This window comes from Nannospalax galili, unplaced genomic scaffold, assembly GCF_000622305.1.
Source record: "Nannospalax galili isolate Female #2095 unplaced genomic scaffold, S.galili_v1.0 scaffold262, whole genome shotgun sequence".
Classification (NCBI taxonomy): Eukaryota; Metazoa; Chordata; class Mammalia; order Rodentia; family Spalacidae; genus Nannospalax; species Nannospalax galili.
Genome location: NW_008348083.1, coordinates 560,947 through 578,893, shown reverse-complemented (window position 1 = coordinate 578,893; position 17,947 = coordinate 560,947). Strand labels below are relative to the sequence as shown.

The window sequence follows — 17,947 nt, the reverse complement described above, 5'->3', positions numbered from 1 at the left end:
TATAGTGAGTTCCAGGACAGCTGGAGCTACAGGGAGACCCTGCTTCAAAAAGACCCCCCCAAAATTATTTATTACTGGCGTATGTGTGTGTGTGTGTGTGTGTGTGTGTGTGTGTGTGTGTGGTGTTGGGGGTGCAAACATGCCATGACATGCATGTGGAGGTCAGAGGACAAATTGCAGGAGTCAGTTCTCTCCTTCCATAATATTCAAGGGATGAAGTCAGGTCATCAGGCTTGGTGACAAGCACGTTTACCTACTGAGCGCTCTCTCTCTCTCTCTCTCTCTCTGTCTCTCTCTGTCTCTCTCCTTTTCTGTCTCCCGTCTTCCTCATCAACCCCCATTTCTCCCTCTCTTCTCTCTCTCCTATGTCCTTTCCCATCCCTTCCTTCCTCCATCTTCCCTCTTTCCTCCCCCCTTCTCTCCTCTCTTCCTCCTCCCCCTCCATTTCTCCCTCTCCCCCTCCCTCTTCCCCGATCTCTGCCCTCCCTCCCTCCATCTCGTCCTCTCTCATCTCTCCTCTTTTCTCTTGTTTCTTGCTGCATCCTCTTTCTTCTCTCCCTCTCTCTCTATCTCTTCTCCTCCACACACTCACTATCTCTGTTCAAAGAGTCATGCTTCTAGGGTGTCACTCAGACCGCTATACAAATCCAATGTGCTGCTGCGAGGCGGTCTTGGAAACTCTGTGGCTTTCCTCTGTAAAAAGGGGCAGTGATGTAATTCCTTAGGACCCTAGGTAAGTGTGCTAAGAGCACACAGGTGTGCTGAGCGAGTCAGTCCCTGACTCTGTCTTTTTCCCATCTCATCTCCCTGAGAGATTGCCAGTATTTGCTGTACAGTCGCTAGTCCTTCGGAGGCTCAGGGTGGGCAGGTGCACAGCTGGACCCTTGCTCATTCCCCTGCCTCCTCTGCTGGGGGATGCTTCTAGGCTTCGAACCTCCTGTGCTGGAGTGCTTGGAAAAGGACCACGTGGAGCCAGATCATGTGTGAGTGTCTGTCCCACGCACATGCAGGGGTGCCCCTAGTGGACTGGCTGGTGGGTGGGGAGGTTGAGACTGGGACCAGAAACTGCAGTGTTGCTGGTCATAAGCAGCTGTGGTTGGGCTGGGGATATAGCTCAGTAGGTAGAGTTGGTGTAATCCAGCATGCATGAAGCCCTGGGTTCCATCCTTAGCACTGTATGAACCAGGCTTGATGATCCACACCTGTCATCTCAGCACTCTGGAGATGGAGGCAGGAGGATCAGAAGTTTAAGGTCATCCTTGGCTAATAATGAGTAGGAGGTCAGCCTAAGATACATGAGACCCCATCTCAAAAGTTTTTTAAAATCTTTTATTTTATGTGTATAAGTGTTTTGCCTGTATGTATGCATGTGCGCTGTGGCTCCAGAAGTCAGAGGAGGGCATCAGAGCCCCTGAAACTAGTGCTACAGACAGTTAGTTGTGGGTGCTGGGAACCAAACCTGGGTCCTCTGCAGGAGCAGCCAGTGCTCTTAACTGCTGAGCCATTTCTTCAGCCCCCGCCCCACAATTTTTTTATAAGTGGCCATGGCTAGCCTCAATCTGGCTTAGTGTCAAATAATGGGGCTTCTTCCTCAAACAACCTTCTCCCAGGGAAGAGCCCCCTCGGGTCTGTTCAGGGTACCCAGTTAAGGTATGCCCAGGGTTTGGTGGGTAATCATGATTCATCTTGGGGAATGTGTCTGTAACCTGAGGCAACTGTGCTATTTTGATCCCACTCTTTCTCCAGGTTGATTGTTCAGCAAGTACTTCAAGAACTGAGGCAGTACCATGGGTATGTGGGAAGGGGCACACGTGCTACAGAACACGAGGTTAGGGAGCATTGCAGATGCACATTGAGGGGAACAGGGATGCAGAACAGGCATGGGGGTAGGTAGGGGAGTAGACAGACATGGGAGTCAGGTAGAAAGAAGAAAGGAGCCAATGGGTATGGGGACACATGCCTCTCATCCCAGCACTTGGGGGACTAAAGAAGCAGGAAGATTGTGAGTTCAAGACCAACCTGGGCTATGTAGTCAGGCCTTGTCAAAGAGAAGAGAGGGGGAGAAGGAGCAAGGGAGTGGGAAGGAGGAGGAGGAAGAGGAGGAGGAGAGGAGGAGGGGGGGGAGGCCTCCACTCCCAGCTTGCCTGGCCAGCGAATGGCCTCTCTATAACGTCCCGGTTCCAAGTGGCCTGGCCAATCTAGCCCTAACCCCGAGCGGAGAGGAGGAGGGGAGGAGGAGGAGGAGAAGGAGAAGGAGGAGGAGAGGAGGGGGGAGGAGGAGGAGGAAAAGGAAGAAGAGGAGAAGGATATGGATAAAGGAGATGAGAAGACATCAGAAGAGAAGGAAGAAATGGAGGAGGTAAGGAGGAAGAGGAAGAGAAAGGGATGGAGGAAGAGAAACAGGAGGAGAAGATGAGGAGGAGAAAGAGGAGGAGGAAAAGGAAATGGAGGAGAGGAAGGCCAGTGGTATATCAGATGAGAAAAGGTAGCTCTTTCCTAACATACCATCATCTGTTAGAAAACCCTCCTTACCCGCTCATGTCCTTCAATCAAGACTTGCTATTGCCCTCTGCTGGACAGCCTGTCACTATGTCCACTATGCACTGCCCTTGAGGCAGGCCTGTACTCTACAACTCTGGGAGAGTAGAGAGAGAGGCTAAAGGTTGAGTTGCCTGGAGACCCAGATGTCTGTCCCCATCTGATCCTGCAGGGCCCGACAGCGTGCTCACATGTCCACCAGTCCTGGAGGAGCCCACTCCAACCTCACCTGGTTTGAGTTCCTGTCTGAGTGAGTCAACAAGCTTCCATAGGTGGCCATAGCAGGGTCTTTGTGCTGGGCTCCCTGAGTACTGGCTTCATCCTAGACAGCCACAGCTGAGGCGGGAAGAGCTCAAGTTCAAGGGCTACAGGGTGCTGGGAGGGAAGGTAAGGGCACAGGAGGGGAGGGGAGATGGGAAGAATAGGGGAGGGGAAGGAGACGGAAAGGAAAGGGAGAGGGAAGATGGGAAGATGGGAAGTGGCACGATGGGAAACCAGGGACCAGAGAAGGGGTCATGCCACCGTGAGACAGATTCTAGTAGTGCCTCCCAGGGCTGCCTCAGGCTGACCCGGAGCCCTGCCTCACCTCTTCCCATCCTCCAGGAGTGAGGATGGTGGAGGGAAGAATGAGAAGACGGACAAGAGCACCAGAGTCAAGCGCAGTCTGAGTTCCCTCCGCAGCAGGGTCACCAGGCAGAAAGAGAAGGTGTGGGGGGCACTGAGCCAGGGGTTGGGGGCTCCCTCTTCCTTTCCCCAGCTCCGTAAAATGCACTGGTCCCAGGAACCCTGGAATTCAAACCAGGGCTGGATACACAGGGGATGGGGTGGGCATAGAAGGACCAGCCCCTACTGAACAGATTCTGAGACTCAGTGTTGTCTGCTACAGGGGAAGAGCCCAGCACCACTAAAGGAAAAGGTTCCAGATGCTCGAGAAAGACGAGAGTGTGTCAACGGACACCAGCTGGTGCGAGGGACCTTCTCAAGTCACTCCAACTGTCCACTGTGTGGCAAACCTTTGCTGAGTTCTGGTGAGTCCCTCAGCTCCATCCATCCACGAGATGGGATGGAAGCCACTCTTTCTTCCTTGCATCCCTCCAAACTCTGATACATCCTTGCTCCATTTCACCCTTGCTCAGTTTGAGCTTATCGGTGGCTTCCTGGAGGGAACCAGAGGTCAATCAGTCACCCAGAACGGTGACTACTGGGTTAACCTAAAACCTGACAAAACACCCTCCGACTCAGCTTTTGCCTTTGCAAGAATCTAGCGAAATCTAGACTTCGGGCAGGGTATCTGTTCGCTAAGGGTTGCTGTGAGAAAACACCTGGGCTTATTGGCTTAAATCTCTGTCAGAAATATATTAACTCACAGTTCTGGGACCTGGATGGTCAAGAGCAACATACTCACAAGGTCAGAATTTTTCATGCATCTCTCCCACCTTCTGGGTAGTTCTAGAGCCTGTGACAGATGTCATCACAGTACTCCTGTAATGTTATCCTTGTGTGCATGTTAGGGGACCACACTCCGCCTTTTCTTTTTCCTGCCTTCCTTCTCACCTGTCTTTCCTTCTTTCTTGTGTGTGTGTGTGTGTGTGTGTGTGTGTGTGTGTTCATGTGTGCACTTGCACATGTATAGAAGCCAGAGGACAACCTTGAACATCATTCCTCAGGTGCTGTCCACCTTGTGTGTGGTGTATGTGCAGGTATGCCCATGCACATGTTGCATATGTGTGCCCATGGATGCAGAGGCCAGAGATTGACACCAGGTGTCTTCTTCTATTGATCTTGACCTTATTTTTGAGTCAAGGTCTCTCAGTGAACCTGGAGCTCACAGACTCAGCTAAATTGTCCAGCCAACAAGCCCAAGGGATTTGCCTGTCTGAGGAAAAAAACCCTGAGCACCTCGGTTACAAAGCTTTATTTTCACATGGGTGCTGGGGATCAAACTCAAGTCTTCGTGCTTGAACAGCAAGTGCTTTACCAACTGAGCCATTTCTGAAGCCACCTCCCTAGCCCCTACCTTGTCTTCTTATTTGTTGATTTATTAGCATGTGTGAGTGTGAGTACGCAGGTGTCACATGTGCATGTGGAAGTCAGAGGACACCTTTCAGGAGTTGGTTCTGTCCTTCCACCATGGTTCTGAGATTGGGTCTCAGGTCCTTAGGCTTGGCAGCAAGAACTTTACCCATGGAGCCATCTCATTGATGCCAACCTTTTTGTTTTCAAGTCAGGGTCTCACTTTGGCTTGGAGCTCACCAAGTAGGTCAGGCTGCCAGGCCAGCAAGGCTGAAGGATCCTCCTGTCTCTGCCTCCTGTGCTGAGATTACAAGTGTGTGTGATCATGGGTTCTCAGGTCCTCGTGCTTGCAAGGCAAACACTTGACTGACTGAACTACCAGAGCAGCCTCCAACCTCCCTTTTCTATAAGGACCCCCTGTCATGTTGGAGTAGGAGCCCAACCTAGTCCATTGTGACACCATCTTAACTAAGCATGTATACAAGGGCCTCATTTCCAAATAAGGTCCTATTCTGAAGTAAGGATATGGGGTGGTGGTGGGAGACAATTCAATCTACAACACGCAGTTTCCTGCCTCTCGGCAGCCTACAGCTACAGAACTGGGTAGCAAGAGTCGTGCTTGAGAAAGCCCTAGGGGCCCAGAAACTCAGGGGAAAGAGAGCTCTGGTTCTCACTCGGATTTAAAACTTTGCCCAGTTTTGAAGAGAGTTAAAGAAGTGGCATGGCAGTTATTTCTTAGAAAATATGTGTGTGAGGCTAGTGTTCTAGCTCAGCTGGTAGAGTGCTTACCTAGCACCATGAAGTCCTGGGTTCTAGTCCCAGAACTGCAAGAACTGGGTGTGGTGACACACACCTGTTATCCCTGCACTTGGGAGGTAGAGGCCAGAGGATCAGGAGTTCAAGGTCATACTCCGAGTCAGAAAGACAGAGAGACAGAGACAGAGAGACAAAAGACAGAGGGGTACAGAGACAGAGAGAGACAAGACAGAGAGGGTCAGGGACAGAGAGAGGCAGAGAAAGGCAAAGACAGAGAAGCAGAGAGAAATAGAAATGGAGAGGCAGACAGAGACAAAGAGACAGAGACAGAGAAACAGAAAGAGGCAGAAACAGAGGCAAAGGGAGACAGGTACAGAGAGTGACAGAGAAAGAAGAATGTATGTGCAATTTGTAGCAAAAGTTCCAACTGCAGAGCATGTGCAGGCATGCCTGTCGAAAGTTTGATGTTCATCGACATCAGCACTATTGGCTTTTGGAACCAAGTAATTCCTTCTGGAACAATACCCCTTGATAGGATGCTGAGCCACATCCTTGATCTCCACCCACCAAGCACCAATAGCACTCCCCGACAGTTATAATAAAACTGTCTCAAGACATTGTCAGATGTCAGTGGCCCCAAGTGAGAGCCAATTATCTGAGATGGCCAGGAAGCCCTAGGGTGGGAATAGATTCTGCAGTGAGAAACACAGGCCTGGTGCCTCTTGGGCACATGAGTGGCAGGCTTTCCTTCATCACCCCCCTCCTTGTCTCCAAGTGTCACTTTGCTAGTTGAGGGACCATGGGTGTCCTACCTGTGATTGCTACTGATAGGTTTTGCTGCTATTTGTTGTAATGGTGATTGAACCCAGGACCTTGCACATGTTAGGTCAGTGCTCTGCCACTGAGCCACGCCCCCAGCCCTTCGCTGAGGGATACTAAGCAGAGGCTCTACCACTGTGCCAGTCCCCAGCTCACTTTCTGTGTACACTGCCTACTGCTCTTCTTGAACAACAATGGCAGGACTGAATCATTTGCAGCACAGTCTAGAAAGCTGGAACCATTTTCTGGAGGGCTCTTTACAGAAACATGTCTGCCCACCCCTGAGCCAGGTGATCCTGCAGCAAGCAAGGCAGACCAACGGGTGTCGGGGGTGGGGTGGGGGTGGGGAGTTGCTTACCATATCTTGCAGATCAGTAAATCCCCAACAAATACAGCTTTGACAAACAACAGTTCAAGCAATGACCAATTTCCTGAATGTCACCTTACAATCCAGAAAGACTCTGCAGGGTTAACAGCAATGGGCAGCCTTGCTATACTGAGCACTTAAAGTACCCTAAATACCCAACTGTTTAAAAGCGCTTCCTTATCTACTTGTGCAAATCCAACAGTTTCTTTCATATATGAGGAAACTGAGTTTCAAAGAACTTTTTAAATTAATTGCTTAATTTTGTTGGGTGCATATATCCCAACAGCATATATCTGGAGGTGAGAGGACTCCTGTAAGAATCAGGTCTCTAGTCGGGCATGGTGGCACATGCTTTTAATCCCAGCATTTGGGAGGCAGAGACAGGTGGATCTCTGTGAGAAGAAGCTGATGCACAGACGATGGAGGAAACCTGCTTACTGGCTTGCTCCCCTGGCCTGTCCTTGGCCAGCTTCTTATACAACAAAGGACAACCTGCCCAGGGGTGGGACCACTCAAAAGTGCTCTGGGCCCTCCCAAATCATTCCAAAATCAAGAAAGTGCCTCACAGATATGACCACAGGCCAATCCAATAGAGGAAATTCTCCAATTGAGGTTCCCTCTTCCCAGATGTGTCAAGTTGATGACAGACATTACCAAGCACACTAGGCAAGCACTCTACCAACTGAGCTACATCCCAAGCCCAACCAAGGTCATGTGCAATACTGTACCCTCTGCCCCCAGTCTTGACCCTTCCCCTTGTATGTGTGTGGTGGGGCACTTGCATGCCATAGCATGCATGTGTGGAGGCCAGGGGACAACCTTGTGAAGTTGGTTCTTCTTCTACAGTGTGGGCCCCAGGGACTGAACTCAGGTTGTCACATTTTGTGGCACACCCCTTTACCCACTAAGCCATCTCATTCCCTACCCCATTAGGGTCTTTGATATGCTTCTTGGTAGCCAACAGCTTGTTTGAAGGCATCTGATGGCTCCTAGGTGGGAGTGTTTGGTACTTTTGTATGTGTCACAAAAATAGAGATGATTTATTTTTTTAATTATTTTATTTTTGTGAATCCCATACATGAGTACTGTATTCACATTACTTTCATCCCTCCCACTCTCCCTCCAAATCCTCTCATGTCCCTTCCACTCCTCTCAATTTCTTATCCATTTCTTTATTGTTACATACACACACACATTTATAGTTACACATACATGAATCGTGTGTGTGTGTGTGTGTGTGTGTGTGTGTGTATACTGCACTGATCCATTTAGTGATGCTCATAGGTACATGTATTTTGGGCTGTCCATTTGAGATTAGATAGGGTCTCAGGGAGCTAGTCCCTGGAGAACTTAAGCATCCACTTAAGCCTATCGTTTGTCATTTTGAGGTGAGACCCCTTGAAATTTCCCCTATTCACCTTGGCACGTCAACTGGTTTTGTCCTTATACAGATCTTGTTAGACTACCACACTGTGGAGATTTCATTGATGCAGCTTTCCTATCATGTCTGGAATGCCTTAAGTAGGAGGTGTCTTGTGATTTTTATTTTGTGTGTTTTGCCTGTATGTAGATAAGTGCACCACATCCATGCAATGCCTACAGAGGCCAGAAGAGGGCATTAGATCCCCTGGAACTGGAGTTAAAATTGTGGGCTGCTATGTGGGTGCTGGGAGCTGAACTTGGGTCCTTTGCAAGAGCAGCCAGTGTTCTTAACTACTGAGCCATCTCTCCAGCCCCCGTAAATACTGCCCCCCTTGTTGGGGCTATATCTCAGTTGGTAGAGCACTTGCCTAGCAGGCATGAAGCCCTGAGTTCCATCCTCAGCACCACATAAATCAGGTGTGGTGCAGCAGGCCTGTAATCTTAGCACTCAGGAGGCTGCAGCAGGAATATCAGAAGTTGAAGGTCATCCTCAGCTACATATTGAGTGGGAGGGCAGCCTGGGCTACATGACCCTGTCTCAAAAAAGAAAAATAAAAACTCCCCAAGTCCACAAATCCCCCTTCAGGGTCCTCCCAGCTCAATTCTCCCCTTCAGAGATCCCCCCCAATAATATTCCAAGCCCCTAATGATTCTTTTTTTTTAAAGCTTTTTAAAAAAATAGTTTAATATTTTTATTTTACGTGTATGAGTGTATTGTCTGCATGTGTGTAAGTGCACTTATCATGCAAAGCCCTCGGAGGTCAGAAGAAGGCATCAGATTCCCCAGAACTGGAGTTACAGATGGTTGTTAGCCACCATGTGGGTGCTAGGAATCAAACCTGAGTCCTCTTCAAGAGCAGTCAGTGCTCTTAACCCCTGAGCCATCTCTCCAGCCCCCCTAATAGATTCTTTAAAAACACCCCCATCCTGTGTCACCCCTTCCCCAAGATTGCCTCTTCAACTCAGCTAATCATCCAGTTCCCTACTGACCCCTCAAGATGCCTGCCAGCCTCTCTGAACTCCCCTCAGGGGTCCCCCTACCCTGTTATTCCCCTAGAAACCTCTCCACATCCCTTTGCTAACCAGCCTACAGATGAAAACAAAACTCTTTGAGCTGAGTTGGGCACATGATATAGAAGGCCTGTAGTCTCAACTACTCAGGGGGGAGCCTAAGTCCAAAGCCTGTCTAGAATTGCAGCTACACAGTGTGTTCAAGGTCAGCCTGGGCAACTTAGTAAAAACCCTGTCTCAAATTCAGATAGATGATTGATTTTGATAGATAGATGATAGGTAGATATAGATAATAGACAGACAATAGGTAACTGATGGAAGACTGACAGATACATAGATAGATGGAAGATAAGATATAACTAGATAACAGAAAATGGACAGAAATAGACAAATAAATGATTGATGCAAGAGACAGAAGATAGGTGATAGGTAGAGAGAGAGAGAGAGAGAGAGAACAGGCAGGAAGATAGTTTGGGACATAGCTCAGTGGTATTATACTCACCCAGCATACACACAGCCCTGGATCTAGCCCAAGTGGTGGTGGGGAAAATAAATGCCTTTATTGGGATATAGCTTAGCAGAAGAATGCTTACCCAAGAAGTGCTAAATTCAATCCCAAGTTCTGCAAAAGAAAGAAGAGAGATAAGGAGGTAGGAGGGGGAGGCAGAAGGGGAAGAGGAGATGGCGTGGGAAAGGAAAGGAAGAAAAGAAGGGACTGGAGAGATGGCTCAGTGAGAGAGTGTATTGCTCTTCCAGAGAACCTGAGTTCAATTCCCAGAACCGGTATCAAATGGTTCACAGTCACCTGTAACTCTAGTTCCAGGGACTTCAATGTCATCTTCAGACCTCTGAGGTGCATGCATATGCTACATATATAAACATGCAGGCACATACACGTAAACAAAAATAAGTAAATCCTACAAGGCCTCCCTGTAGCTCCAGCTGGCCTGGAACTCACTATGTAGACCAGGCTGTACTCAATCTCACAGAGATCTGCCTGCCTTTGCCTCCCAAGTGCTGGGCTTAAAGGTGTGCACCACCACCTCGGTCCAGAGAGAGAGAGAGAGAGAGAGAGAGAGAGAGAGAGAGCGAGAGAGCTGGAGCTCAGTTGGTAGCCTGCTGGCAGGAAGCCCTGGGTTCCAGCCCCAGCACCACTGTGTTTGGCACGCCGCACTTGTCATCTTCGCAGCGGATCAGGAGTTCCTCTGCTACATAATGAGTTAGAGGCCAGCCTGGGCTACATGAGACCCAAAAAAGAAAAGTGACACCAACCTGTCATCTTAGCACTGGGGAGGTGGAGGCAGGAGGATCAGGACTCCAAAGCTAGCCTCTGCTACATAGTGAGTTTGAGGTCAGTCTGGGCTACATGAGACCCAGGAAAAAAAGTCAGGAAAAAGCGAAAGCCATCCACGACCGCCCCGCCTCACCGTCAATACAAGATCGCGTGCCCGCACGTGATCTCTAGGTGCAACCCACGTCCGTCCCGGCTCTCTGGGCTCAGCCTAGGTGCAAAGTCCCCAAAAATCCAGGTGTCAGGAGGAGCGAGCCCGCGTCTAGGCCCCGCCCCCTTCCGGGCCCCGCCCCCAGGGACGACCGGCGCATGCACAGTTCAACCTCGCGCAGTGTCCCGCTTCCGGCTCCTGGGAGGCCGGGCGGAGACGGCGAGAGCTAACCCGGAGTGATTCGTGAAGGTGGACGGCCTGTGGGGGACCCCCGCGAAGGTGAGGGGAGCACGGCGATCATCCGGGCGCAGGAGAGAGGGTGGGGACCCCTTGGGGACCAGCTGGGGCTCGACATCCCCTCCCCGGAACACAACCTCCCACCCCTGAACTGCCTCAGGCCCGGTCCACGCCTCCATGCAGGTGACCCTTTTCCATGCTTCTGGGGCTCCAGGTGGCGAATGTGGGGTGCAGTGGTGCAGACCATGCCCAGCCGCCCTGTCCTAGCCTCGATCAGTACTGGGGACTCTGCAACCATCTTTCCTGGAGAAGCAGAGAGAAAAGTCACTTACTTTGCCTGCAGCCTGACTTGGGAACACCTGGGTCACGGACAATGATGGAGTGACCCCCACGGCCATCACTTGCACCACTTCAGGGCTTCTGGGGCGGGGGGGAGGCTCCTGACACCCTTGCCAGAGGACGTTTGGGTGCAACACCTTGCAAACTGGGTGTGTTTGGCTACTTAACCTTCTGCATTCCTTCTGGGCTAAGAACTCAGCTGGTGCACTGCAAGTTTAATTGCTCCGAGCCAAATGGGAAACCGTTTCTCTGTTCTTGCGCGTTTTGTTGTAGCTGTCTTATCTTTTTTAATTACCTGTTGCTCTGAGGAAGAAATGGATGGCCGGGAGGGTGAAAACTTTCTCTGAGGAAGAAATGGATGGCCGGGAGGGTGAAAAGTTTCTAGAAGTTTTTTTTTTTTTTTTTTAATCACAGAAGTAGCTAATTTCGGTCTTTGCTTAGTTCTGGGGAGACGGAACGCCTGAGCTGTGGCAGTAAAGGACCCCCTTCCATTTTTTGTTGGAATGTGTATACAGCCTGATGGACAAGGGCGATTTGAAGTTTTTTTGTTTTTTTTTTTTTTTTGCAGTTGTATGGGTTAATGATTAATTCTTGAACTGTAAGGAGAAAAGTCGAGGCTGTGGATTTGGGTGTCACTTCAGAACCTGATTCGGGTCCCAATTCCACTGCCAATGGGTCGCCTAACATCCCTAAACCTTGATACTCTCCGCCATTAAAATGGGAATAATTAATTAATTCTATGAGGCAGTATGTAAAGGGCACAGAGCAGAATGTCTTGCATATTATAAATGCTCAGTAATTGTTATATAATCTGTGCATATGGACTTGCTTAAAAATCTAGATTATTGCTACTACTATGCACGTGCATGATATACGTGTGTGCAGGTTCCACAGCATGTGGAAGTCAGAGGACAATTTTGTGGAGTTGGTTTCTCCTTATACCTTTATGGGGTTCTGGGAATTGAACTCAGGTCACCAGGTTTGTGTTGCAAGTGCTTTTACCCCCTGAGGCATCTTAAGGTGGACCCGAGTCCAAGAAAATTGAGCATCTTGGTTGTTTGTTTGGACTGGGTCAAAATTTATACTTGTCCCCATTTGCTATTACTGTGGGTCCTCAAGCCCCTTAGGGGGCATAAACAAAGACTAGATATATTTTGCCAAGCATGGTAGCGTATACCTTTAATCTCAGCACTGGAGAGGCAGAAACAGGTGTATCATTGTAAGATCAAGGCCAGCATGTTCTACATAGTGAATTCCAGGCCAGCTGGACTTCAAGGAGATCCTGTCTCCAAAAAAACACAAAAAATTATACACACATATTTTTACCTAGCTTTTTCCATTTATTTTTGCTGCACTGGGGCTTGAATGCGGACCTTGCACATAACTGGGCAAGCCCTTTACCACTGAGCTACCTCTCCAGCCCCTCATTTCAATTGTTTGTTTGTTTTGGTCTTTTTGAGACAGGGTGTCCCTGTAGCCCCAGCTGTCCTGGGACTCACTATGTAGATCACACTGGCCTCAATCTCATACATCTGCCTGTCTCTGTATCCAGAGTGCTGTGACAAAGTTGTGGGCCGCCACTCCCGGCTATTTATTTATTTTTAATTTTGTTTATTATTGTGTGGAGGTCAGCAGACTTTGTTGAGTCAGTTCTCTAATTCCATCTTTATGTGGATTCCAGGGTTCAAACTCAGGTCATCAGGTTTGTTCAGCAAGCCATCTTAACCTGAGCCATCTCTGTAAACTCTTGTTTTTTTTTTATTTTTTTGTTTGTTTGTTTGTTTTGGGAAGGGTCTCTTGTATCCCAGGCTGGCTGGACTCTGTAACCAGATATGATCATGAAACTCCTGGTCCTCCTGCCTCTACTTCCCAAATTCTGGTGTGCCCAGATTATTTCAATTTTAAATGTCACAAGTTAAGAGTAATTGAGAAACGGTTTGTAAACTCTTGTTTTTTTTTTATTTTTTTGTTTGTTTGTTTGTTTTGGGAAGGGTCTCTTGTATCCCAGGCTGGCTGGACTCTGTAACCAGATATGATCATGAAACTCCTGGTCCTCCTGCCTCTACTTCCCAAATTCTGGTGTGCCCAGATTATTTCAATTTTAAATGTCACAAGTTAAGAGTAATTGAGAAACGGTTCTGTGCTTTTCCTTCCTTCCTTCCTTCCTTCCTTCCTTCCTTCCTTCCTTCCTTCTTCCAATGGAAAATGTCCCGCTTACCATATTGAAGTGGGCTCCTTGCTGGCTGTTCCTGGAGTAGCTGCAGTGTCATTTGCATTCTTGTCACAAGGTAGCAATTAGGCCAGCCAGGCCACTTGCACTAGTTAAGCATCAGAAGCCAGGCTGTGGGAAGCAGCTGGCCCTCCCAGGCACTGTTTACCTACCGCATGTTTAACATAGTTCTCATCTGCTTCCAGTCCCCATCTAGACTCCCATCCCAGGCTATGTTTCCATTTCTTCCAGCTCTACCTAGGACTTTTGAAACAATTTTCACCTCCAGCCTTAAATTATTTAAAGCCCTCAAGCCTTTATTTAACTCAGCCCATTTTTGTTTCTTTGTTACTTGTTAAATAAACACTTTTTTTCTCTGAAAGGGATCAACAGCCCTACTTTTTGAAAAACCCTTTCCAGTACAGACAGTGCAGAGCAATTCAGGTGGCTGCTCTAGAGCAGCCTTGGAGATGTTTTTTTGTTTGTTTGTTTGTTTGTTTTTTTCAGGGCAGGAATGTTAAAATAATGCCCTGACTGGTGAGCTTGGTGTATCAGCCCCTGTAGCTGTCTGGGTTTCATTGTTGTTGTTGAAATCAAATTATGTATAAACTGAATTCAGCTTGTTCCCTGCTTTTGTGTGTGTAAACAGAGTCATGGTTTCAATAGAATTATGTGCAAAAGGAATGTGGCTCAGTTGGTAGAGCACTTGCCTAGCATGCAGGAAGCCCTGGGTTGCATCCCCAGAACTAGGTAAACCAGGGTATGTAGTAGTTGAAGCCCGTCACTCAGGAAATGGAGGATCAGGAGTTCAAGAGTTTGAGGCCAGCCTGGGTTATATGAGACTGTGTTTCAAAAAGCAAACTATTAATAGTAGATACACTAGTTTGTGACTATCTCCTGAAAAAATGGTTCTGAAGGTTTAGTCTGATAGAACACATTTTAAAAATTGTGTATTGGAACTGGCTCAGTGCTTAAGAGTACTTGCTGTTCTAGAGGACCTGAGTTCACTTCCTAGCACCCATGTCTGATGGTTCACAACCACCTGAAACTCTAGCTTCAAGGAATCCAATGACCTCTTCTGGCCTCTGTGCGCATTGCACGCACAGGCAAAACACTCATGAAATAAAAACAAATCAAAAAAATTAAAAATAAGTCTTTGGACTGGAGAGATGGCTCAGTGGTTACGAACACAGACTGCTCTTATAGAGAACCTGGGTTAAGAGCAACCAGTGCTCTTAACTACTGAGCCATATATCCAGGCACTGGAAAAGTTTTTCAGCTCGTCATTTTTATGAATGGGTTTCAGGAGGAGAGACATTTCAAAAGAGAGACGCATTTGAAACAATCAGTTGCATCCAGTTGTGTGTCAGGAGTTCACCATAACCCTGCATATAAGGACATCTCACTTGGAGGGGCTGCTGAGGCAGGAAGATCCAAGAGTTCCAGGTCTGCTTAGGCTACAGAGTAGGTTTGAGGCTAGCCTGGGCTACAGAGCAAGCTTGAGGCCAGCCCGGGCTACAGAGCAAGCTCTTGTTTTAGCAGTGAATGCAGAGACTCACAGTTATTTTTAAGGTGCTGATCCTAAACAGACAGTTATACCACCTCCTTATTTAAGGCTTGGGGAACATCTCTGAAGAGGGGCCAGAAGGAATGAAAGAGCTAGACCTAGGGAGAAGAGCTGTGGAATGCTGTCTTCTGGGGAGAACACAGCGATTATAGTCATGAACTGACGGCAGCTGTGGCTGCCTACACTGGGCCTGCACAAGACTGGGCCAGTCAGCAGTCAGTCATGGGTGGGGAAAGATGCTCACAGGTCCCTGCCCCTCCCTGCTGAACTGTTGGCCACGGATGGATTCTGGGAGAGGGGTAGTCACTGTCTTCAGTAGCACATGCACCAGGCTCTGGATAGCTCCAAACCTGTGGTCGCACAGATGTCTTAGGTTAAACTCTGGATCATGTACATACAGGAAAAGATGTGACTGTGGAAAGGGACTTGTGGGGGGGAGGGGATGACAGGGCTGGGAGGGAGATAAGATAGGGTGGGAGTGAGAGTCATCATAAGGCATTATATAGATGTATGAAATTATCAGAGAATTTCTTTAAAAAATTTTATGCGTTTTGTCTGTATTTATGTGCACCATGTGCATGCAATGCCCGTGGAGGCCAGAAGAGGGTGTCAGATCCCCCTGGAACTGAAATTATGAATAGTTGTTAGCTGCTGTATGGGTGCTGGAGCCCAAATCCAGGTCCTCTGCAAGAGCAGCCAATGCTTTTAACCACTGAGCTATCTCTCCAGACACAAACAGCCTTGTCTGGTGACACAGACCTATCACCCCAACTATTTGTGAGGTTGTGGCAGGAGGTTCATAAATTCAAGGCCTGCTTTGGTTACAGGGTGAGTTCAGGGTCACCTTGAGCAACTTAGTGAGACCCTTCCTCAAAATCAAAAGTAAAAATAGGAGTGCTGAGGATGTAGGTCAGTGGTGGAGCACCGTACTTGCATTTATGATGCCCTAGGTTCAATCCTAGCAGTACCAAAAAAAAAAAAAAAAAAAGTGAGTTACAATACCCACAGTCTAGCAAGCACTGTAGTCTGATTTCTTTTTTAAATTTTTACTTTATATGTTACTGGGGGTGTGCATGTGTGGAGGTCATTGGCCACTTTGTGGAATCAGTTCTTTCCTTCTACCATGTAGGTCCCAGGATAGAACTCGGTTCCTCAGGCTTGGCGGCAAGACATCTTTACCCTCTGAGCCATCTTGCTGGCCCCCATAATGTATCTATTAGATGGGTGGTGCTTTTGCATAGTTCTAAAGTTGAAATGTTATAAGCTGAACTATTGCAAGTCAAGGACCATCTGTGCAGAAATATTCCTAACATTATTCTTAAAGCCCAGAAGTATAGACAATCCAGATGACTATCCCCTGGTGGATAAATAGAATGTTGCTCATATGTTTGGGGAAATGTTATTCAGCAATGAAAAGGAAGGAAGTTCTGATACATGAATGAACTTGAATATCATGCATGGTTTAAGAAGCTACACCCAGCAGTTAAGAGCACTGACTGCTCTTGCAGAGGACCTGGGTTCGATTCCCAGCACCCACATGGTGGCTATGAACCATTCTTAACTCTAGTTCCAGGGGAATTGGACGACTCTCTTCTGACCTCCATGGCATTGCACGACACGGGTGCACTCACATACATGCAAGCAACATACTCATACATATAAAATAAAAATAAAAAATAATAATAAAAACAGAGAATAAATTAGTAAGCCCAGTGTGATGGCATATGCCTATAATAACCCCAACACTGTGGAGGTGGTGGTAGAAGGATCAGAGTTCAAGGTCATCCTTGGCTACATAGTAGCAAGTGTCGGGCCAGCCTAGGCTACATGAAACCCTGTCTCAAAACACACAAAAAGAATAAATCTGTATATGATGTCACAGTCTGTTTGCCTATACTGTGTATTATATACATCCTGACCCCATGCATTCAGATGCCACGTTCAGGGGCTGGAGAGCTGGCTCCATGGTTAAGAGCACTAGCTGCTCTTACAGAGGACCCGGGTTTGGTTCCCAGGTCCCAAGTGGTGGTTTACAACCAACCATAACTCCAGTTCCAGGCGATTCTACGCTCTCTTCAGGCCTCTGGAGGGCATTGCACATATGGTGCACTAACGTACATGCAGGTAAAACACTAATACACATAAAATAAAAACAAATACATAAAAATTGAAAAATACTACTTTCAGGGTGCTGAGGGTATGGTTCAGTGGTTAAAGCCCTTGCCACTCAAGGGTGAGGACCAGAGATCAGATCCACAGAATCCATGTAAATGCTAGGGAGCATGTGATTCCAGCCTAGGAAGACAGAGACATGAGATCCCCAGAGCAAGCTGACCAGCCAGATCAGAGAGCTCTGAGTTTGATTGAGAAGTCCTGCCCCCCAACCCCCATAAGTAGGTGGATGCGCAATCAGGGATGATTTTTGATATCCACCTTGAGCTTCCACATGCGTGCATATACATGCACACGTATGGAAATGGAAAAAGAAAAAGAAACCCCCAGACAAAAAACAAATAGACCCTTTACCAAATGCAAAAATTAAGCCAGACCAGGCACCCTAGCTAACTGGGCGGGGACTGAGGCAGGAGGATCACTGAACCAGAGAATTTGAACCCCACCTGAGTAGCACAGCAAAACCTTCAAGAAAATGTCCCGTCTGCCAAACCACCCACACCCAGCTCTTAGTCTGACCTTGACACACAGGATGTACTAAAATATATTCAAGCTCACACAGTGTGCTTGTAAAAGGAATGCTAATGAAGGTCTTTGCAAGGTTCTGGAATTTTCCTACTTAAGAACTGGCTGCTGACTTACACTTAAAAAATGTTTAATTACATTTTTTTAATTTATTTGTGTGTGTGTGTGTTTTTGCTTGTGGAGGTCAAATAACAACTTGCAGAGTCAGTTCTCTCCTTCCACCGTATCTAGGTCCTGGGGATTGAACTGAGGTCCTCAAGCTCGGCAGCAAGAGCCTTTGTCCATTGAGCCATTTTGCTGCCCCCCCCCCCCACTTACTTACATTAGTAGTTATAGCCAGTGCTGTTAGGCTATAGTACTGAACTTGAAATACAGAGAAAGCAGTGTGCTACCTCTCCCTGTTTGTCACCTGTTGGCTCAAGTGAGGGTGATTTCAGTACTCTGGAATTCAGTAATGACTCCCCATAGTTAATCCACTCTTGCTTCCTTTATTCTAATCCTTTCTGCATGTCAAACATAATAGTGGGAGT

The 17,947-nt window shown here is 47.8% G+C and overlaps 1 protein-coding gene across 2 annotated transcripts in view; it reads left to right on the top strand.

The window, feature by feature from the left end:
• Positions 1–17,947, top strand: part of Arhgef18 (Rho/Rac guanine nucleotide exchange factor 18) — a 119,400-nt gene that overhangs the window by 24,040 nt on the left and 77,413 nt on the right. The window contains exons 6-10 of one of the 2 annotated variants that reach the window (XM_017800994.2): positions 926–983; positions 1,747–1,791; positions 2,711–2,788; positions 3,142–3,244; positions 3,425–3,566. In XM_017800994.2, coding sequence (XP_017656483.1) covers positions 926–983; positions 1,747–1,791; positions 2,711–2,788; positions 3,142–3,244; positions 3,425–3,566 — 426 coding nt within the window. Of the gene's footprint in view, positions 1–925; positions 984–1,746; positions 1,792–2,710; positions 2,789–3,141; positions 3,245–3,424; positions 3,567–10,531; positions 10,648–17,947 lie in introns of those variants that run through there. The other variant, XM_008844554.2, reaches the window with a different exon arrangement.